The sequence below is a fragment of the Gadus chalcogrammus genome, chromosome 3 (assembly GCF_026213295.1).
Source record: "Gadus chalcogrammus isolate NIFS_2021 chromosome 3, NIFS_Gcha_1.0, whole genome shotgun sequence".
NCBI lineage: Eukaryota > Metazoa > Chordata > Actinopteri > Gadiformes > Gadidae > Gadus > Gadus chalcogrammus.
In genome coordinates, this window is record NC_079414.1 from 20,604,051 (window position 1) to 20,624,565 (window position 20,515).

A 20,515-nucleotide genomic window follows, 5' to 3' on the forward strand; every position below is an offset into this window, starting at 1 on the left:
TTATAGCAGATAGAGCTACATGAGTAAACCCTTCATACTTTATATTATATACAATGTGTATGATACGTATTTTTAAAACTTTGCAACAGAATTCTGTTTCTGTTTAGAAACAGCAAGTTTTTATTTCAAAAATGTCTTTTCATAAATGGGATCTCAATATCATTACCTGCAATAAATGTGTCAGAGGAAGCATTTTACAACTAACCTAGAAAGTGAAGGTAATCAGAGGATAAAAGGTCAGAAACCCACAACACAGAAACCCACAACACACACACATTTGCCATCTTTACCAATATTGTATACAATGCTTTTAAAATCCGATGCATCCTACTTTTAGAAAGGATCGTCCCACTAGTTTTGGTCTTTTACATCAATGTATTCTTGTTTTAATGCCCAGAGCCAATTACAAAAACGAAGTGGAATCTCCAGTTATACATGTTGTTGTGTTTAGCCAGTTTGGAATGACAAAAATATACACTGCTTCTTAAATCGAACGGTTGGCAGCAATGCGTCTCCTTTAATAACAATTGTACACATTCATGTCAACATATAAACAGAAACAGGAGTGTTGCGTTATGACAACGTTTTTCTCCGCAAGCACCAATTAGCAGTGTAAACATCTGTTCCAAAACATTTTGAGTGAAACCAGACAAAGAAACTCAACTAATAGCACAAAGCCCCACAAAAAGCATGAATTAATTAATTTGCCCCTTAATACAACTAAAGAAACAATAATAATTTGATTTGGATACCCCCATATAAACACACTTATTCCTAAAACTAGGAATAACCCGATATATTATCTGACTAGATTTTATAAAAAAATATAAATACTTTCTCTCAAACGCTTTGTTGAAGACGGTAGAGCAAACTGCACTGACTTTAAAGACTGTTCTTGAGGAGATTACATCTACCCTTCTATTGTCCATTGTCAAATGTCAGGGTGGTCCATATGCACTATCCTTGTGATCTAAAGTGAAAGCAATTTACCATGGGAGCCTGGAGCCAGTCTTGAATGTCCTTCTGGGATAGGGGCTGGACTTTACGACGTTGGAAGCACTTGGGAAATCGTCCCTCGTGCACTAGCACTGAGACTTTCCGGAAACTTCACCTCAAATTCCACCACTAGGTCCCCTCGACGACCGGGAGACTTAGCAAGAGGTAGACCCTCTCCGGTGATCCGTCGCTTCATCCCGGGGCGGACTATGTCGCTGGTTGTCAGGGTTACCGTCCTGCCGTCCAATGTAGGCGCCCTCACAGTGCAGCCGCACAAGGCCTGGAAGGGACAGAGGAGAGACGGAATAAAGCACTGTTCTTAGCGCAGCGATTACATTAAGAGTGGAAAATGTGTAGACAAAGTTTTTATACATTTATGATTTTATGTACAATCACATTAAAGGTGCAATATTATACCACCAAGTGTGAGTGTGGCTAGTCGTTACAAGCCGTATTGGAAATAGGCCTCTTCTGACATCACAAGTGAGCATGTCCACCCAGTTGTTTGACGGATAGATGGGCAACGTTTTCTACAGTCCACTGGGTAGGCTGGTGGACTGATCTATCCAGCACACATCTAGGTAGACACGCCCACTTGTGATGTCTGAAGAGGCCGATTTTCAAAACGGCACCTTGAAGATTTGAAAGTGTGTCCACACATGCCGTTTTTATACTTTTCTGTAAAAAAATAATTGAAAGTTGTGTACAAACGTACATCTCTAAGGGAGACTTTGGCGGGGTAAATGATGTCAGCGCCGTCCCGCCGGAAAACCGGGTGGGGCTTGTCCTTCAAAACAAAAACAACATCCGCCGGGATGTTGGTGGGCGTCTCATCGCCCTCCTTGGGGAAGGTGATCTTGGTGCCCTCCTTCCACCCCTTCTTTATCTCCACCTCCAGGATCTTGTCCTGGGTTCTCCAGCTCCGTCGGTCAGGGTTCAGCCGCTGGTGGGAGATCTTCATCTTCTTGACGCACCCGGAGAACACTTCTTCCAGGGTCACCTGGAGGTCATGCACCACAGGGGGGTCCTGACGTTTGGTCAAACTAGTGCCACCTCCCATCCCCCCCATCCCCCCCATCCCACCCATCCCACTGCTAAAGGAGCGAGGGAGACCTCCCAGCCCACCCCCGGACATCCCAAAGCGGGCGAAAGGGTCCTCTTGGTTCATTTCCTCATGAAAGCCCCCATTGCGGTTGCAAAAAAATTGGTCAAATGGGTTACGTCCACCAAAGAATTCTGCAAAGACTGCATGTGGGTCCCCCTGGAACGTGTAGTTGAAGGTACCAGGACCCCCCGCCCCGGCCCCCGTCGGGCCTCCCCCCCCCTTCAGACCTGGAAAGGAAGAGAGCAGAACAGTGAGATACAAGTACCAGCTATCTGTGTTTATCATGTCTATTTCATTATTGTACTTCTCTAAATGGTTAATTTATGGAAGACGATTCATATAAAATGTTTATTTGTTTTGAAAAAACTAAAGACTATGTGAAACCGTTTTGTAGTTTGTGGTTCAATTTAAAAACGTTGATTGACCTAAAGTGATAGATCACAGCTGAGTAATGCAGCATATAAAAGGGTGTGGGTAATTTATTAGCTTGGCCTTTGATCGGGAGGAGCACTTTCTACAGATGTAAGGAACTCTGAGTCTGCAAAGTTACTTCCAATCTCCATCGTTAGTGTAATGGCTTTTGAGAAAATTGCCTTTCTTTGGTTCAGAAAACATGGGAGTATTCGGCACGAGCTCCATGGCGTGCCTCAACTCCAATGGTAATGTGATTGACAGCATAAATAGCATTCGTTTCCATGTTGCCCTTCCATAATAATGTATTCGCGCTGTCATAGCCTAAACGCATTTTGTAATAATTCTAAAACTATGTCCCACGCCAGATCCCGGGTGTTTCATACAAACACGTTTTCTGTTTACTTTGTTGCATCTAGGTGCAAAAGCACCCGAGGACCATGTTGACACAAATCGGCGCGCCATGCCTCACTGTGACACTGGATACTGAGACAAGCTAATAAATAATGTTTTTGGTTGACGCAAAAACAACAACAACAACAACAACAACAACAACAACAACAACAATTTCAGCTTTGCATTTCGTGACATTTCGAACTGCCTTGAATGAGAACCGAACCTACCTTCTTCACCAAACCGATCATAGACATCTTTTTTCTTGGGGTCACTCAAAATGTCATACGCCTCTGCTATTTCTTTAAATTTATCCTCGGCTTCCGGCGACTTGTTCTTGTCGGGATGATACCGAAGAGCCTGCTTACGATAAGCCTTCTTTATATCGTCTACTGTGGCACTTTTCGTGATACCGAGCACATCGTAGTAATCTTTCCCCATGTCGACAGCAGAATGGGGTTGGTGCGGAGGCAGAAGCGGTGGAAACAAGTAGAAAAGTCGAACAGGTAATAACACGAATGTAACCAGACCGATTAAAAGTCCCACTAATCCTAAACACACACGGACTGTGTCACTGTGAATGGCAACGTCCACCACCCGGGGACGTTATTTTGTACCCAGATACACAGAAAGCTCTAGAATGTTCTCCCATAATCCCGAACAGCCTCCAGGGTGTGTTGCGTTACCTCTGAAGTTCGACTCACACCCACGCCGGTGGGCGGAGCATTGTTGTGCCGTGCACGGACTTGTTATTATCACAGGGCTGTTTCGGATAACTATTTGGTGGCGTCATGGATGCGTCTCTATGCCCGGACCGGGCCACCATGTCAATCTCTAGGGCAAACACGTCCACGGTACGCCCCCGTACAGCAATGCAGGCCACCGCTCGTCCGGTAGACTTGTTTGATTGCGAACGTCAAGCTTTTGGGGTAGTGAGCGTGTTTACTTTAGACAACGCCCTAATTGTTTAAAATCTTCTACAGGTTTCCTAACGAGAAGTAGGACTATCCGTGTTAATGACGTGGTAAGCCATGGTGAGGATCACATTAAAGACAGGTGTCCAAAATGGGACACTCACGTAGACTACAGGGAAATTGACTAAATCCCCGGACACCGACAATGTGGAAGAACGATTGTGTATTTAATAAATACACCAATTAAAAATATATAAACTTTGTATTGTTACTACACTATAATACAGCGATACTGATACGGTAACCACCACAAGACTTTAAACTGACCACTGAGCAGCCGACCTCGTTCCCAGGCCTTCTCGTCTCGCCCTTCCTATTGGACGCAACCTCCTGAATGGGCGTATATACCCGACGATGGACCGTGTTGATTGGCTGGAGATTGCAGTAGTAACCGCCCTTCGATCCGCATCACCTTCCACCGATTGGAGAGTACATATGTCATACAAGTGGGATAAAGGAAGAGGTTGCAAACTAGCAAGATGAAGCACTACGAGGTAAGTAGTTTATTTGAAACTCGAAACCGTCAATGGGCGTTATTATTCCCAGTTCGATTGATAAATAAGGACATTGCAAACCACAATACGAATATTGCGTGAAACCAGGAGAAATCAGCAACATCGGAAATATGATCCCATGCTTGTTACCTCCTATTCAATGTAATGGGAGTGTGGCCTCATGATGTATTGTAAATCTGATAAGAAGGCGGATATGAGCACCATATTGTGATCAGAAATCATTCGGGGATTGCATTGCCTAATATAACGACATTAACGTTGCAAGATTAAGAGACGGAGCTCCATTGTGTCTCGAACAATGCGCCGCCCCTGGTGAGAATGCACCAGAGGCCCTAGCTGTCATGTCGTTGCTCAACGCACTTGCAGGTCAACAGTCAAGACTTCGCACTCTGATCAGGAATAATTGCCACATTTTATTTGACTTGGCTGAGGCTGTGTAGACTTAAAACATTGCATTTCGAGTCAGTTTAATGACCAAAGTAGACCCCCCGAAACTGGTGCTGAAGACCCTTACGTGAAACCTACCTGGCAGGATTTCTCGCCATACAGGAACTGCTCCAACCAGACTTTCAAATAAACATTTGGGAGGAATGTCTACCTATGTATCGAGGAAGTGTTAAGCTTTTTTTTTATTTTTTTTAAACAGACATCCGTGAAGCACAACATTGACCTGATGGTTTGGGTCATTTTTTTCAATGACTTGGAACATAAATAATTTGAAATCAAGTGCCACGCCATGTACACCAGAGGACGCCAGAGAATCAAGTTTGCAGCGCCTCCTATAATCGTTTAAAAGCAATGTATAGATTCTGTAAAGTATATTTTAAACAAATAAATTAAGTAGAATTAATTGTACTTCCTGATTGTAGAAATTAATCTATGAAAGTAGCTTTTGGCCATAGATACTTTTGTCCCACTGCGCATAGATAAAGAGTGAAGGTTATTTAATCTCTTATTGACAGTGCATATATGACAATGCCATACATTGAAGTTAGGTAGGGGAGGGGGGTTCTGTAGAGAAACAGTCTGTTATGCAGCCCCAACGGTAGATGTTTATATTTAGCAGGCGAGAAGAGACAAGAAATGTGTTAAATAAACAGGTTCCTCGAGGAAGGGGTTGCTCCTTCATGGAAGCACGCGCACGTTTCTACCTCACAGGAGTCGGCTGCCAGTTTAAAAAAAGCGCCATAAGGAATGAGAGAGTGTGAGGGGTTGGGTGGGTGGGGGGGTAGAGAGGGAGAGGGAGAGAGAGAATGACAGTTATTTCCACAGCTGAATGCAGTGGGTCAGTGGTGCTCTCTGGTGGGAGGCTAGACGGAGGGGAGTAACAGTGCGAGGAAAGCCCATCGGGGAAGCTTACACGGGACTACTGTAGCCGAGGAGGAGGGCAGACATGGACGCCCTAGCACTAGAGGCCGCCGGCCCCAAAAAAGCAGCCAACAGCGCGGCGACGGGCCCCGCGGCACCTGTCAAGCGTAAGCCTGTGAAGAAACCTAAGAAAGCTGTTGTTTTCTTTGAGGTGGAGATACTGGACGCCAAGACCAAGGGGAAGCTCTGCTTCCTGGACAAGGTAAGAACAAGACTTTCATAACCAATGTCGTTTTCCCAAGTGTTGCATGCTTTTGTTCTCTCCGGGTGGACTAACCTCAGCTGTCGCGAATGTAGGTTGTCCCGTACTGTTCTCTGCTCCTATGTGTGGCCACGGGGCTCGGCCTGTGTACTCTAAATGCAACAGGTGCAGGTCGCAAGGCTGAGTTGTGGTCTCTATGGGAGTGACTTTTAGTGAGTGGAACAAGTTGCACCCAGACGCAGACAGACAGACACACTGCTGCATTAGGTCAGCAATAGGTTTCAGATTAAAAAAAGAAAATCTAATATTGTCTGTCAAATTGGGTTGAGTTGAAGCATATGTTCATTGCCTGTTTGAATTAATTTGTCGTTAGGCTTTTATTTTGATAAATGAACTAAGTCAGGCAAGTGTACACTGTACAATTTGTGTGACAGGCTGTGATGGTGTGGCTGGTTGTCAGGCTCGGTTGCCAGGCTTGGTTACAGCGGTGTTAGTCTTACCAGAAGCCCTCCTCGGGACGCCAAGGTATCAGGTCCCAACCTTGCTGGATTAGCATGGCTTTCTGGCTTGTTAACGACTAGGCTGAATGCTAATCATCCATCTTAACACCTGGTGAGAGCCAGTATTGCCGTGGTGACAGATCCAGAGATAGATATGGGAGACTCCTTGGGGGGGGGCTTTACTACACCCATACCTTCATGTGAGGTAGGAGTTCAAACTGTAAAGATCGAATAAGTAAATGTTAATGAAAATCTGAAAGGCAAATCATATCTTTAGGTTAGGTCCTGTTTTTCTGGAAACCAACACCAGTGTGTGTGATCCGTGTTAATCAGCCATTCCAGCATCAAGATTCCATTTAACTAACATTCAAATCAATAGAATCTTGTCAGACGTGGTGGTGGCTGGTGGGGACGGGGTCAAGGGTCAATCAGACTCATGTTGACACCCCACCGGGGACGTGGCAACTTATTGTCATGTCAACAACACACAGTCACGCTCTGGCGATGTTGATCTCTTTTTAATAAACGGTTTCCCTCTCAGCATAAACTCCTCTGAGAATCATGTGTGGGAAGTTGGGAACTTAAAAAAAAGATACACTTAGTCCATCGACTCTGGCACACAATGTTACCGGGTTCAATCCCCCATGTCGGAGGCCTCGCTCGTTGAGAAAGGCGCCTTACGCCTAATCTGCACTGTTTAGAAAGTTTTATTAATAATAATAATAAAACCTATGTATTATTATTATTATTAAACAGTGGATGCCGTTGGATAAACGCGTCTGCAAACAAAGTTATACATGGCGAGAGGACGCTGCTGCAGTGGTGCCGGGGGCACCTCGCCCGTCCCCTCCCACGCGTGTGACTGTTTAGGAACGGATGCACGCTACTCTATAACTGTCAAGAGTGTTTGGGTTGGTGCGCGTGTGTTTCTTTGCACTTACCAGCTGTTTGTTGCACTTTATCCCCACCCCCCCATCCACCCTCCACCCTCCAACCCCCCTGGCCTCTATATTTAACACGTATGGGAAAGGAAAGCCGAGACATCATATATATTCCTCTTGTCATTGTTATGTTATGCACAGGTTGAGCCAAATGCCACCATCGGGGAGATTAAGTCCATGTTCCACAAGAGCCGTGAGTTTAATGTCTCCACATATCTTATTTCTCCCAGTCACATGACCTCAGATGAATGAGGGGGGGGGGGGGGGGGGGGGACTGGCTCAGTCAACATGGAAAATCAACTGATTCATGCTCCCTGTCTCTGCCCCCCTCCCCCTTCCCTAAACTCGCCTCTCTCCTTTCGTCTGTTTTCCCTTTTATAGATCCAAAGTGGTACCCCACCAGGCAGTCCATCCGTCTCGACGCCAGTAGGACAGCTCAACATTTAACATTTTGATGTTTAACTCTAGCCAGGGGATCCACCATTGCTAATGTGTGTGTGTGTGTGTGTGTGTGTGTGTGTGTGTGTGTGTGTGTGTGTGTGTGTGTGTGTGTGTGTGTGTGTGTGTGTGTGTGTGTGTGTGTGTGTGTGTGTGTGTGTGTGTGCAGAGGGGAAATCTCTGAAGGATGAGGATGTTCTTCAGCATCTCCCTGTGGGAACGACTGCAACCCTCTACTTCAGGGATCTCGGAGCTCAGATCAGCTGGGTCACAGTGAGTATGATCAGAACTGAAAAATTGATCAAAAAATCATTTTTTCTGGTCTTTTGCCTCCAAATAATTAAAATCTCTATTCATAAGATCTGTTCCGTGTGTATGTCTTACAACATTTGAACTTGGATTTCGGAAGTTCAGTGGCTTTGTATTTGTCTGATCCAATGATCCTGTGAGGCCTTCAAGCATTTCTGTGGAACGTGGGTTTATTCACACCGTTTCCATGATGAGGTCCAGTAGGACGGGAATAGGAAGCTAATTGTAGTACACTGTTGGCTTATTGGCTAATTGTTGTTTTTACTAATTTATACTTATTGGGTGATCACGAAAGCACCTCTTTTAAGTCTTGCTATTCGTAGTGTTAAGATGAAGCACACATTTTTCATCATGACATCTTGCATGCGTTCTAGTGGTTAGTCATAACAAGCTTTGGCTGGTGTTTAGAAAGCAATTAGATTTATATCCGTGCACCCCTCTTGAGGAGCGATGTGTTATTTTACAAAAGAGACACGGACGGAGTGAGGAGAGACTATACATGGTAGAGTGAAGAATTGGACACTGGTGAGTGCTCCGGTTCTTCCAATGTGATGGGGTTCTAAGAACCCTGCAGTTCCACCTAATCCTTCCATTCCGCCCCCCCCCCACCCCCGCTCCCTCCCCAAGGTGTTCCTCACGGAGTACGCCGGCCCGCTGCTCCTCTATCTGATGTTTTATTTCCGGGTTCCCTTCATCTATGCACCCAAATATGACTTCACCACCAGTAAACACTGGGTCGTACAGTGAGTGGCTTCAGCACGTGCATGTTTGGACATAGAATTACTTTGATCCGAGAGACAATTTCAAAAATGCTCTCCAATTCCGACATTGAATTTCTTTATTATGAACAGTCCTTCAAACTAAGTGTGTGTGTGTGTGTGTGTGTGTGTGTGTGTGTGTGTGTGTGTGTGTGTGTGTGTGTGTGTGTGTGTGTGTGTGTGTGTGTGTGTGTGTGTGTGTGTGTGTGTGTGTGTGTGTGTGTGTGTGTGTGTGTGTGTGTGTGTGTGTGTGTGTGTGTGTGTGTGGTGCAGCCTTGCCTGCATGTGTCACTCGTTCCACTACATGAAGAGGCTGCTGGAGACGCTGTTCGTCCACCGCTTCTCTCACGGCACCATGCCACTGCGCAACATCTTTAAGGTGAGAACAAAAGCTCAACAACCGTGTTGTTTCATGCTGATACAATTACGGAAGCAGAAAACCCCCTTGAAATGCAAGCATTTTGTTCACCGTATTCTCCTTTTTATTGTAGAACTGCACCTACTACTGGGGCTTCGCTGCCTGGATGGCGTATTATATAAACCACCCTCTGTACACACCACCCAGTGAGTGTACGCATTCAAATGGCCGTTGCACGTTTTGGGTTGTGGTTTTTGATGCTTCTGACTGAAAACCACTTGTTTTGCCATTGCAGTATACGGCGAGCAGCAAATCCGACTAGCCCTCGTCATGTTCCTGGTAAAAGAACAAATATTTTCCACATTTCGTTATTCCTTTTTTTCCCCTGATGTCTCTTGTTTTCTTGGTCCAGCCAATGGCATTAATGATGCTCAAATTAAAACATTTCCTAACTTCTGGGACAGTTGTGACCGCCAACACATTTCAAATACCTGCTATTGCAAGTAGTTGGTTTTCCATGTATAATGAGAGACTGTCAATATGATTCCTTCTTAGTTCTGTCAGATCGGTAATTTCTCCATCCACATCGCTCTCCGGAACCTCCGCCCCCCAGGTAGACGCATGTGCTTTGGATGTATGAGTGTTTGTTTTTTCATTTTTTCGGTCAAAGCTTTCTGAAGATGAATTAATTGTGTCTTTTTTCCCTCCCCCTCCGCCTAGGCTCCAAAACCAGGAAGATTCCTTACCCGACGAAGAACCCCTTCACATGGATCTTCCTCCTCGTATCCTGCCCCAACTACACCTATGAGGTACCGGTGACAGAACCCATTCTCGGGCTGTTGATGGCCTTGGCAGGTGGCTGTAGGCTGGCTAGCCAAGCATGAAAAACAAACATTTCATGCAGCGTTTTGTAAGCTACTTCGACTTGAAAGGGAAAAATATATAATTTATTTTTGTATTATATTGAGTTTCGGGGGGCTTGTGCCACTGCATTTTTTTCCGTGAGGTACTATGAAAGGGTACAGGCATATACGTTGTACAAACAGATGCATGAAATAAGTGCAATTTATTTCAGTTCAAATTCTTTGTTAAAGTGAAGATGTGAATCGATTTATGTCAATGTCTCTAGAAAAGCACTATTTGAAGAAAATATGAATGTCAATATGTTATTTGTTGGATGAGTCATGTCTACTTGTTGTAGCTTATTTTGCTTGGTCCGTTGAATGGGCCCATCTGCTGCCCTCTGGTGGTAAACGCTTGCCAGTAAAATGTCCAATCTGCTTCTCACTCTGCAGCTTGGCTCATGGCTGGGCTTCACGTTGATGACACAGTGTCTGCCGGTGGCCTTCTTCACCGTGGTTGGCTTCTTCCAGATGACTGTGTGGGCCAAAGGGAAGCACCGCAGCTACCTTAAAGAGTTCCGCGACTACCCACCTCTCCGCTCTCCCATCCTGCCTTTCGTTCTGTAGAGCATTACAGAGCTCTAGCAGTACATTACATTACCCCCCCCCCCCCCCCCCCCCCCCCCCAACCAAACCATCTCCTCCCCCTTTTTATAAAAGCAAAGAACATGTTTCCATAAAATTCCCTTTCCTTTTGGGAATTCTGTTACCTTTTCCTTTCCAGCTAAACAAAGTAACATCCATTCTTATTCATATTTCTAATCTTTCCTTTTTGACTGTTTTTTGACACCCAATTGAATCAGGTTGGTTAACTGGGGTCAACAGATACCAACACATTATTTGGAATCTTATTAAAAAATTGACAGAAATTTTGTAAAACCGTTAGTTTGAATTAATTGTAACTGGATTTTCATTTAGCTTAATATGTAATATTATAGAACCTTAAATTCATCCTGTTTTAGCATTGATATATTTAAGATATCAGCTTCATGCTTGTAATTTGGTTTTGTTTGTCAAGGTTTAATTTATTAAAAAATCTTTAACAAAATGTTGCCCATCTTTGTCGAACTTCAAGACAATTTAACTACCAATTAAAAACCAATTCTATTCGATTCTTCAAATCCGGTGCAGATATTGAACATACAAGCCAGTTTTGGCATGTCGTGTTCTGATTGCACATACTTGATTGTCCAGCTATCTTTGATTAAGAAACCAACTAACAGCTACTCAAGTTTCCTTCATGTTCATATCAATTTATTGAATTCAGTTATACGGCTAAAAAACGGATTTGCTTGCATATATTGGGTATATGATATACTGAATGGTTATGCTATTGTGACCATTTGTCATTAAAGTAGTTATTAGTTAACCTTTTGTAATTCAAGTACGGCCTACTATAGTGGACGTCAATGAAGATGAACTGAGACTTGGTTCAGCTCAAATATGGCTGTTTATTGTGGTCAGAAGCAGGTATATACACAGAAAATCAAGGGTAAGTTGTGATTCTAATCACGCAGCCTCAGCTTGGCCCTCGATCCTCTTCTTCCTCAGCTGGAGTCTCCGCTCTCTCTCGTACTCCTTCATACGCATGACATAGCTGTGGAAGAGGGGAATCAATGTGGGCAGACAAGTGTTGGATTACTCCAGGCTAGGCCACAGTTAAGACACTGTATGGAAGTATTGGTTACATTTCTGATTATTTTTCACGTCATGCATGTCACCATGAGTAAGGTGATCTCTGGCTAGTGTGGAAACATCCACTATACAATACTCAATTAGAAGTTTAAATATTGACCAACAAATATGAACTTGGAGTGGGTCGCAGTTGTGTATTTTGGCTACACTTTGAATTAGTTAAAGATCATAGGGCGAGGATTCACGCCATTAATATTTTATTTTATTCATAGAAATAACTGACACGGTTGGTTTACAGAATTGCTTTTTCATGTTAACCGATATATTCTTGGTTTTGTTAACAACTCACATTACAAACCACATTTACAAGTGTCTTCAGATAAATCCTTGAATATTTCCCATCCTTATATTCATATGCATCCCGTTTGATATTTTAGAATGCAATAAGTATAATACAAAATATTTACTGTATTAAAAATATCATGGCGTGCCACTAGAACATGTGTCACTTCGACCCATCTTTTCCAATCTCACTTACTCCTCGTGCTGGCAGTAGTCCCAGTCATGTTTTTCGTGGCTGCAAGCGAGCAGGTTGGGCCAGTTATCCCTCTTGCACTTCATGACTTTGAGGAGATAGTGAGCACAGTAGTCCCTCTGCTCCAACGGTAGACGGGCCAAGTTCATTTGTTCCTGGGTCGCTACCATCTCTGGTGAAGTGGTACAACATGACACGATTCAACACAAACAGGTGTATACGAAGAGTGCTTTTAAACGAATTGTTTGATAGTTAATATACGTGTTGGGACATTAAAGAATGGGTGACAACATACAGAGAAGACGGTGTTAGCAAGAGGATCATAGCAATGGGTGGATAATATTAGTGAGACGGGGTCATTGATGCTTTAGCCAAAAAATATGGATATTTTTTGAAGCCATTTTCACACAGTACACAGAGCAGATATGATAGATATTTGCATTAAAACAAAACACAGACCTCTTTCCTTTCTTTCGGGAAAGCCATAAAGGGGCTCGAAGTCGTATTTCTTCGCTGGGTCTGGCTCGGTATCCCTTTCGGTGATATACCGTCTCGAAAGGTGAGCCCCCATGTTTTAGGGTCTTTGCAGTGCAGAACACCAGAACTAATAACGCAGGAGTCAGCGGCTACCCTGTTGGATATATATATATATATTTATACAGTTATACTCCCGTTCGGTCACCTCCAGAAACTACCTGAAGGTACTTCCGCCCTGGAACGGAAATAAACAACAGATCGTTCCGAAGTGAAACAGCAGCGCACATCAGTTCCGTGGACGGTAATGCCCATCGGGTCCTGCCAGCCACAAGGCTACACCTTCACTGAATACATATAAGTAAAAGAGGTACAAATTAATATAGATGTATATTTGATTTACCAATAAACACGTAACGATGCATTTTATATGAGGGGTATAATCGGTGTCCATCTGTGCATGTACGTATTTGTAATTTATTTCATAGTGTCACTCCATTTCCCCCCCCTGTGGCGAAGTCACGCCCTTTCCGGTAGAGCCCATGGGACCTATGAGATCGAAAAATATGAATGGGTTTGAGAGAAAGTAATTATTTTCTGGTCCCAGCCTTTATATGCCCCAGATTACACATATGTTGTCTGTGGATTTAAATTATATTTTTTCATGTCAAGAGTTTGACCATTTATTGTGCAATTGTTCAGTTAAAGGCTTAATTTAGACAAAATACAATGAGACAGACTACACGTCTCGTATGGGACGTCACGCTCCCTGCGACTGGCGTGGACAAGACCGACAATCTTCCATGCAATCTCCCCATTGGCATAACTGAAACTCTACACATACCCCGATTTATAATGGTTTTCACCTCTTTCGATGCATTTATCCTCCCCTTGGAAAAAAGCCGTGAAGTGGAGCAGAGAGATCGACATGAATTCCAAGTGCGGGTGGTGACGAGTGACGACGTAGCCTAGATATCATTCGCGTCGAGAGCAGCGAAGAGCTGAAGTTCACAAAGCGGCCTCACATAAAACCTAACACTATCAAACTTCTTCGCAAAATTTTTTTGTTTTCTTTGCATGAAAGATTATCATTTAAATCCACAAACGACATATGTGTAATCCGAGGCATATAAGACGGGAACCAGAAGACAATTACTTCCCCTCCATTGAAACGATTAAAACCCATTCATATTTTTCGATCTCATAGGTCCCATGGGCTCTACCGGAATGGGCGTGACTTCGCCACTCAGTGAAATATAGTCAGTTACCACACCAGAATAATTTATCACAAATATCTGCATATTTGAAACCTCCTCAAGTGCCTTTGCACTTATTGATGTGTTTTGTGTTGTGTCTTTGTATAGTAGTTCAAAAAAGACAATAAAATATTTGTCAAAAAAACACGTAACTAATATATAAGTATATAATATAAGTCCTTCTCCAATATTTTTTGGAGAAGGACTACTTCAATTTTAAAGATAGCCACTGCTTCGGATAGCCAAATTATTAGCCGATTAAATCCTAGCAATATTTGTGTTAGATGAAGTTGTGTATTTATGAGCTTCACAGACACCAGTTCGGGAAAGAGAGCCATGGTTTACATTTTTTTTATTAGAAACATTGTTTATACTTTGTTGATTTCAGATAACAAGCCACAAAAGACCCCATGAGTTATCTCCATGGACACTGAAAACATACGTCTCTCTCGTCTCACGTTAAACAGGAGAGCCCAGTGACCGAAGAGAACTGGGACCTTCCAGCTATTAAAAAAAATAAACGGGAGGACCCTGGTGGCTCATCCTGGGCATTGGATTTTTTTCCCTGTGGAGTACAGCATTGAACCCTATCCTAACATTAGTGCTACATTGGGCATGTCAGACGAGCTATGATTTTCCACCTGGACGCTGCATGTAAAGTTTAAATAATTTAAATTCTGACCCTGGTTGCCGCATCAGAGTACAGCTTTGTTTGACGTTCTAAAAACAATGGAATCCTAACAAACATTCCAATTCCAAAATGAAAAAAATAATTATCAGCGTCTCATGAGCTATCTGATATATGTCCTTGTCCGTAATTCATTATGACCGTCCTTCACAGCATCCAGCGCTTTGCTGAACGCTCATAATTTGTTCACAACACGAAGGAACGAAATAGGGACCAATGAAGTGAAGGTAAGATCTAAACTGTTGGTCTTATGATTGGTTAAAGCCAGGCTTCTGGATTGAGATTAAAGCTGCTGTAATTAAGATTCCAGAGAAAAGTAAAGAGAGAGAGAACATTCAAGAGCAAGATTGAGCTCTCCAATGACAGTAGTCTAGTGACAGAAGGCTACTATATGATTTTGGTTTGTACAGTTTCTCTCCAGATAAACAACATCACATTCACAATTCAAAAGGCTGGTGATCTGGCTATATAACTTGTGACCTGAACCATCACCCCGCTGGTAGGGGGATATTATTGGAATATTACAAATGTAGGTTATCAAACTGTGGATGTCTATTTACATGATTTGTATTGTGTTACATTGCACAACTTCATGTAATGTTCAGCTTGTCATTAGCCGGTATGTTATCTCGGTGGACTTCAGTGATGCTGTATTTAAGCAGTAGTAGGCCAAAATGTCAAATCATATCTGGAGACAGTTGGAAGAAACATACTATACAATTGAATGGTTTAGGCCTACGTTTAACCCTTCCCTATCCATACTAAAATTACTAATATGTGACATTTGGCCTGTATAAAGCTAGTTACCTCATTACTATGAATTGCAATACTACATGTTGTAGGAAAATCCAATGATGTTGCTACGAGTTTATTACATATACACACACACACACACACACGCATGTACGCACAAATGGCGCATACACAAGTCCACACACACACGTTTGATTTGTTTCCTCACAGTACACTGGTAATTATACATATATAACAGTACCCTTTTAAATAAAAATGTGTATAAAATATGTCTAGAAACAGTAAAGTGCTCATTCAGACATTGCCAGGGTTACCAATGTGATTTTGACAATAAATGTATGCGATTTTTCTAAATGTTTGTTTGAGACATTCTGAATGTGTGATTTTTTTCACATGGTAAGAGCTTAAACTCTAAGACTAAAAATCCCACATCGCTCTGTGCTTCTCAGACCTTTGAGGTCAGCAGTCATCATCTTCAAAATGTGTTTTTTGCAAAGCTTTCACGTGACGCTCATATATCTTGACTGCTGGGCCGAGCCTGATGGACAGTCCAGTCAGTACGTCGTTACGCTGCATCAGCAGAAGGGACTTACCATCAATTTCCTATTGGAGAGTGAGAGATGTAGAGACAAATAAATATTTTATATTCTCCGTCATAGTATTCTGTTGCGTTTGTTTTGCCGTCCTGTGGTTGTTTGAGGTGTCACACTCCTACCTGAGCCTTGAAGGCAACTGCCTGTTCAGGAAACCCCACTGCTGCAAAATAACTGGCCACATCGGACACAGTCCAGTCCACGGGACTCATGCCAAGCCCCTCGGACTTCATGGGACTAAATGCAATGGAGGTACTTTTGGTCAGTCCATCATCACAACACATGCCCGTCCTTCTTTCCCTCCAACACTGTGTTCTCTCTCCTTCCCTCTCTTTTATGAATGAAAGCGGTACTCACCGTCCGTCATCAAATCCTCCGTTCATCCCTTGTTCCTCTGACACACCCTGGTGCATGCCCACTTCTCCCCTGCACGCTACATCGCCAAGGAAACGGACATAACACATTCAAAACGTTGTTGCCGCACAAATTGCAATGGCTGCCTAGAGAGCTTCTTCTGCAAGGTAAATAAAGTCTATTGCAGATATCTTAATCTCTGGTTAGCTGAACACACATAGAGGCAGGACCACAAGGGGAAATTTCACTCACACACCGCCCACACACACACACAGGCAAAAACAGACAAGTGCACACACACACACACACACAGGCAAAAACCGAAACACATGCGCACGCACACACACACACACGCAAAAACAAAATACAAAGACAGATGCGCGTGCACACAATCACACACAGGCACAATCACAGCATGCACGTACACACACTCACACACACACAGTGGATTAAATTCATTTAGAAACTCAATGGAAAGCAGAACTTACTGTTTATGATCGGAGAAGCACGGAATTGCATCTCAACCTGATCCAGGCAGGGAATAGGAGGAGATGGAGACAGATCCTGACAATTGATAAGATATGCATTTGAAGTATGTTAAATCAGGAGCACGTAATGAATCTTTCACAGTGATGCCACTTTTGACCTGTAGTAGTGTACACACAACACACAAATACATATCATTACGCAAACAGAATAACACGTACTGCATATTCCTCTGCTGTGTCTATGAAATGACTACAATTTCCCAAAAATGTAGTCATTTTCACCATGTAGTCATTTTCACCACCTAGTGGCGAGCTCAGGAGCCGCCACTGCTCGCGTCCAGTTATAATATATAATTTACTGTAGCACCAGTTAATTAAACTAAATGCCTACAGTGGAACACAAGGAATACCCTCTCTTGCATCAGTAATAATAATTATAAGTATTCTTTAATAATAATAATAATAATAAATAAATGCAAGAAGTTATTGAGCAAGTGTATACCATGTAAATCATTAGAAATAGGGCACACACACTTACATGTGCATCTCTCTGTAGTGTATCGGTTGTGGCAATGCTGTCCCCTGGCTGAATGCTCGTGTGTGAGGGCAAGCCGTCCCATGCAGGAAGTGATCTCGTCCTAGGCAGAGAATCTTGAACTGACACACCTAAGCATGGGATGACAGGGGTGAGGATGGTATCAGCACTACTAGCATCACAAGTCACACGTATACAAATGGGCAATAATGTTATCAACCGTACCACAATACTGCTGCAGGTGTTGGGGGCTTTCTGGCGGTGACTCGATATCAGCGTCATCTTCTAGACCTGGTTTGGTTATCACTTCTTCCTCCTTCTCTGCACTTTGGAGATCGTCTTGATCCTTCTCTTCCTCCTCCTCCTCCTCCTTCTCCTTCTCTCCACAACCTTCCTCCACATCCTTCTCCTGGTAAGGAACGGATGGGATGGTGCAATATAAGATTATACATCCTATTAAAGTGTGTGACCTTCTGCATTTTAGATGATCCAACCATACTGCACCTGTTATACACTATTGCAATAATCTTCTCCGACAGTATTCGTAGCTCGCGTTCTACCTCCAAAGGAAGACGGTCGGGGTACGACCGAGTGTAATGCTAATTTAATTACACACATTTAATAACCAATATAGTTTAGTGAACGGCGAGAGAGAGAGAGAGAGAGAGAGAGAGAGAGAGAGAGAGAGAGAGAGAGAGAGAGAGAGAGAGAGAGAGAGAGAGAGAGAGAGAGAGAGTGTGTGTGTTAGGGTCGTAATAGAGAGGGAGCCAGAGAGACGCGCGCTCAGGAAATGGAAGGACCATCTCCAAGCTACCGGCCTGAGCACATCCCGAGTTAACATTGACACCCCCGATGAGAAACAGATCCGGAATAAACTCTGTTTTGTGGCAATCAACCCCCCGCCCCGCCCCTCCCTCTCTTGTTTCATTAAGACCGGCCCGACTCGTGCGCGCTCTGTTATGCGCGTGTTTCTTGGAGCGAACCGAGGAGCGACCGTGTCGCCCCTTTGTAGACTGCAGAAAAAAAGACCTTCAAATAATAGATCGAAACCAAACCAATCTGCATCCAATTAGACCGCATTGTTCATAGACTCGCTCAATGATGTAAACAGATCACACATCATGTTTTTTTTTCACATGAGCGACAACACGGTAACAAGGAAACCGAGCGCAGGGCGAGCGGAGCGCGTCCCGCAGGTGCGGTTGGGTGATCGTTCATTCGCCGACAGAGAGAGCCGACAAACAACGCAGTTCGGCCCACTGTGCGGGCTGTGGACGTGCTGTACATGTTAAGCTGGCCTCACCTTCCCCACAATGTTCCTGCCCTGCGCTACGCGGTTGAGATGTCGGTCCGTGGTCATATTTTCCAGCACCATCACCCCCCTCAACGGAAGAGTGATGTTCCCGCAGCGGGTCCTGCGCAGCCGGCCTCTAGCGATCTCCCTCTCGAGGACCCCTTTGACTCTGCCTCTGGTCAACTTCTCCTCAGAGAGCCACTCCTGGCCGCTCAGGTGGCCCAAGATCTCTCTCAGTCCGAGAGGCTTGATCTGGCCTCTCGTCGCTCCAGAGTACGCTCGCACGTTTCTCTCAGAAAGGCTGCGGACAGATGAGACCAGTCTGTCTCCCAGGTCCGACTGGCCGACTTGAGCTGGCTTGAGGGCTACTGGGGGTTTCTGCGTTTCAATGGAAGTGGCTTCGTCGGCGGCGGCGGCACGCACGTACACGGGGCAAGTTTCCTTCTTCGCGTCCTCCGCTTCGCCGCTGCCCCCCGCGGCACCGCACGAACCCGGCTCTTTCCGATGGGCATCGGGTGGTGTTATTGTGTCGTTATCACAGTCCGTGGCGTTCACTATGTGGTCATGGCTAGGCGAAGGGCAGCCAGCCTTTAAGTGTTGTCCTAATCCCGGGTTTTTCGGTGCACTCGCGTTCTCCCGTTGACAGCCGCTCCCGACACAGCCCGCCGTTGCACCACAACTGAGGCACACGCTCCCGCTACGGGGATCGCAAGACTCCCTGGTTGTATTTTCTGTGGTGTTGGTCGGGGTTTGGAGTCGCTGGTCTAGGCTGGGTTCCGAGTCGTCCTCCTGGTCCGTGAAGCTGTGAGCACTATCGCCGTTGTTTAGGATGTTGTGGTGGGTCCGCTCCCTGGATTCCTCAGAGCCAGCGCTACAGGCAGGCGCCAACTCGGTCTTTTTTCTGCTTTTTCTCTGCACCTTCGCTGCGTTTCGATAGGAAATAGATCCCTTGTAGCTAACTTTGAGCACGGTCTGTTGTTGAATCAGTTTCTCCAGTTCTGTCCTGGTTCGGTCTGGGTCTGACCCGTGTCGTCTTCGGACCATTCGACATATCCTTTCCAGATCCGGGCGTGCTTTTCTGGAGCGCAGAGAATCGATTGTTTCAAGGATCCATTCTCGGTACTTGGGTTCAGACATTTTTTTCCAAATTAGTTTCGTACAGGAGCTATTGGGTGTTGTTTCAGGAGAAATGTTCCCTGGGAGCGCCAAGCCGCGGTGCGAGCCCCAGCTGAAGAATGACAACGGAAGCCTCACTTGTGTGCTCGCGTTCGTTGGCCACATTGTGCGCTTAAGGTGGACCGAAGATGGCGCCCGGGCCCCCACAGACAACAATTGACATTTAAGGTGGTATTATCCCATCTGAGCACCAGCAATTTTCTTTGTTCGAAGTGAAATTCCGCCGATTTAGAACACATGCCCTTTACCTTAATAATATTCCAAATAAGGTTGCTGTTTGTACTGAATATTGTCTATGGATATTCAGCTTGTAATAAAAGCCATAGCGAAGTACATTTTCTTGTCCCTTTGTGGTTAAATCATTTTAACTTAATTTTTTTTAATCTTTTGTCGATGGTGCGTTGAATATAGAATGCTGTGAAATTGGTGTTTCCATGCGTAACTTGATGTCGGATATCTACTGCCTCAAGCAAGAGCTATAGGCCTACCTATGCACAACTTTCTTCACTTCTCATGATTTAAACTAAGGCTACGGAGATTAGGTTTACAACACGGATATTTCTT

General features: G+C 44.3%; 4 protein-coding genes across 5 annotated transcripts; 1 reads left to right on the forward strand and 3 right to left on the reverse strand.

Moving 5' to 3' along the window:
• Nucleotides 1-125: 125 nt before the first annotated feature.
• On the reverse strand, nucleotides 126-4,175 carry dnajb1b (DnaJ heat shock protein family (Hsp40) member B1b). The gene is made up of 3 exons (XM_056586598.1): nucleotides 3,136-4,175; nucleotides 1,712-2,328; nucleotides 126-1,276 (listed from the first exon to the last, which is right to left on the reverse strand). The coding sequence occupies exons 1-3, from the start codon at nucleotides 3,344-3,346 to the stop codon at nucleotides 1,043-1,045; spliced, it is 1,062 nt and encodes a 353-aa protein (XP_056442573.1). The 5' UTR covers nucleotides 3,347-4,175; the 3' UTR covers nucleotides 126-1,042.
• A 26-nt stretch (nucleotides 4,176-4,201) lies between these two features.
• Nucleotides 4,202-12,314, forward strand: tecrb (trans-2,3-enoyl-CoA reductase b). 2 transcript variants are annotated; one of them, XM_056586590.1, is made up of 12 exons: nucleotides 4,202-4,373; nucleotides 5,914-5,964; nucleotides 7,547-7,598; nucleotides 7,787-7,831; nucleotides 8,013-8,116; nucleotides 8,780-8,895; nucleotides 9,184-9,289; nucleotides 9,402-9,474; nucleotides 9,564-9,607; nucleotides 9,824-9,881; nucleotides 9,989-10,077; nucleotides 10,564-12,314. In XM_056586590.1, the coding sequence occupies exons 1-12, from the start codon at nucleotides 4,359-4,361 to the stop codon at nucleotides 10,735-10,737; spliced, it is 927 nt and encodes a 308-aa protein (XP_056442565.1). In that variant the 5' UTR covers nucleotides 4,202-4,358; the 3' UTR covers nucleotides 10,738-12,314. The 2 variants fall into 2 exon arrangements, with proteins under 2 accessions (XP_056442565.1, XP_056442564.1); XM_056586589.1 differs by lacking the exon at nucleotides 4,202-4,373 and having other exon boundaries at nucleotides 5,653-5,964; nucleotides 10,564-10,791.
• On the reverse strand, nucleotides 11,602-13,141 carry ndufb7 (NADH:ubiquinone oxidoreductase subunit B7). The gene is made up of 3 exons (XM_056586597.1): nucleotides 12,800-13,141; nucleotides 12,344-12,512; nucleotides 11,602-11,767 (listed from the first exon to the last, which is right to left on the reverse strand). The coding sequence occupies exons 1-3, from the start codon at nucleotides 12,909-12,911 to the stop codon at nucleotides 11,680-11,682; spliced, it is 369 nt and encodes a 122-aa protein (XP_056442572.1). The 5' UTR covers nucleotides 12,912-13,141; the 3' UTR covers nucleotides 11,602-11,679.
• A 1,166-nt stretch (nucleotides 13,142-14,307) lies between these two features.
• samd1b (sterile alpha motif domain containing 1b) lies at nucleotides 14,308-19,993 on the reverse strand. Its single transcript, XM_056586588.1, has 7 exons — nucleotides 18,785-19,993; nucleotides 17,707-17,890; nucleotides 17,485-17,612; nucleotides 16,947-17,022; nucleotides 16,462-16,537; nucleotides 16,227-16,341; nucleotides 14,308-16,114 (listed from the first exon to the last, which is right to left on the reverse strand). The coding sequence occupies exons 1-7, from the start codon at nucleotides 19,910-19,912 to the stop codon at nucleotides 15,971-15,973; spliced, it is 1,851 nt and encodes a 616-aa protein (XP_056442563.1). The 5' UTR covers nucleotides 19,913-19,993; the 3' UTR covers nucleotides 14,308-15,970.
• Between the last annotated feature and the right edge of the window lie 522 nt (nucleotides 19,994-20,515).

Excerpts from the sequence above, each read along its gene's own strand:
- dnajb1b (XM_056586598.1), bottom strand. The coding sequence starts at position 3,346 with ATGGGGAAAGATTACTACGATGTGCTCGGTATCACGAAAAGTGCCACA. Across the intron at positions 2,329-3,135 it reads TGATCGGTTTGGTGAAGAAG|GTCTGAAGGGGGGGGGAGGC; the intron begins GTAGGTTCGGTT and ends CTTCCTTTCCAG. Across the intron at positions 1,277-1,711 it reads CCAAAGTCTCCCTTAGAGAT|GCCTTGTGCGGCTGCACTGT; the intron begins GTACGTTTGTAC and ends TGTCCCTTCCAG.
- tecrb (XM_056586589.1), top strand. The coding sequence starts at position 5,788 with ATGGACGCCCTAGCACTAGAGGCCGCCGGCCCCAAAAAAGCAGCCAAC. Across the intron at positions 9,475-9,563 it reads CCCTCTGTACACACCACCCA|TATACGGCGAGCAGCAAATC; the intron begins GTGAGTGTACGC and ends TTGCCATTGCAG. Across the intron at positions 9,608-9,823 it reads TAGCCCTCGTCATGTTCCTG|TTCTGTCAGATCGGTAATTT; the intron begins GTAAAAGAACAA and ends ATTCCTTCTTAG.
- ndufb7 (XM_056586597.1), bottom strand. The coding sequence starts at position 12,911 with ATGGGGGCTCACCTTTCGAGACGGTATATCACCGAAAGGGATACCGAG. Across the intron at positions 12,513-12,799 it reads TCCCGAAAGAAAGGAAAGAG|AGATGGTAGCGACCCAGGAA; the intron begins GTCTGTGTTTTG and ends CCACTTCACCAG. Across the intron at positions 11,768-12,343 it reads GACTACTGCCAGCACGAGGA|CTATGTCATGCGTATGAAGG; the intron begins GTAAGTGAGATT and ends CCTCTTCCACAG.
- samd1b (XM_056586588.1), bottom strand. The coding sequence starts at position 19,912 with ATGTCTGAACCCAAGTACCGAGAATGGATCCTTGAAACAATCGATTCT. Across the intron at positions 17,023-17,484 it reads CACTACAGAGAGATGCACAT|GATCTGTCTCCATCTCCTCC; the intron begins GTAAGTGTGTGT and ends ATCAATTGTCAG. Across the intron at positions 16,538-16,946 it reads TGCTTCTCCGATCATAAACA|CGTGCAGGGGAGAAGTGGGC; the intron begins GTAAGTTCTGCT and ends TTGGCGATGTAG.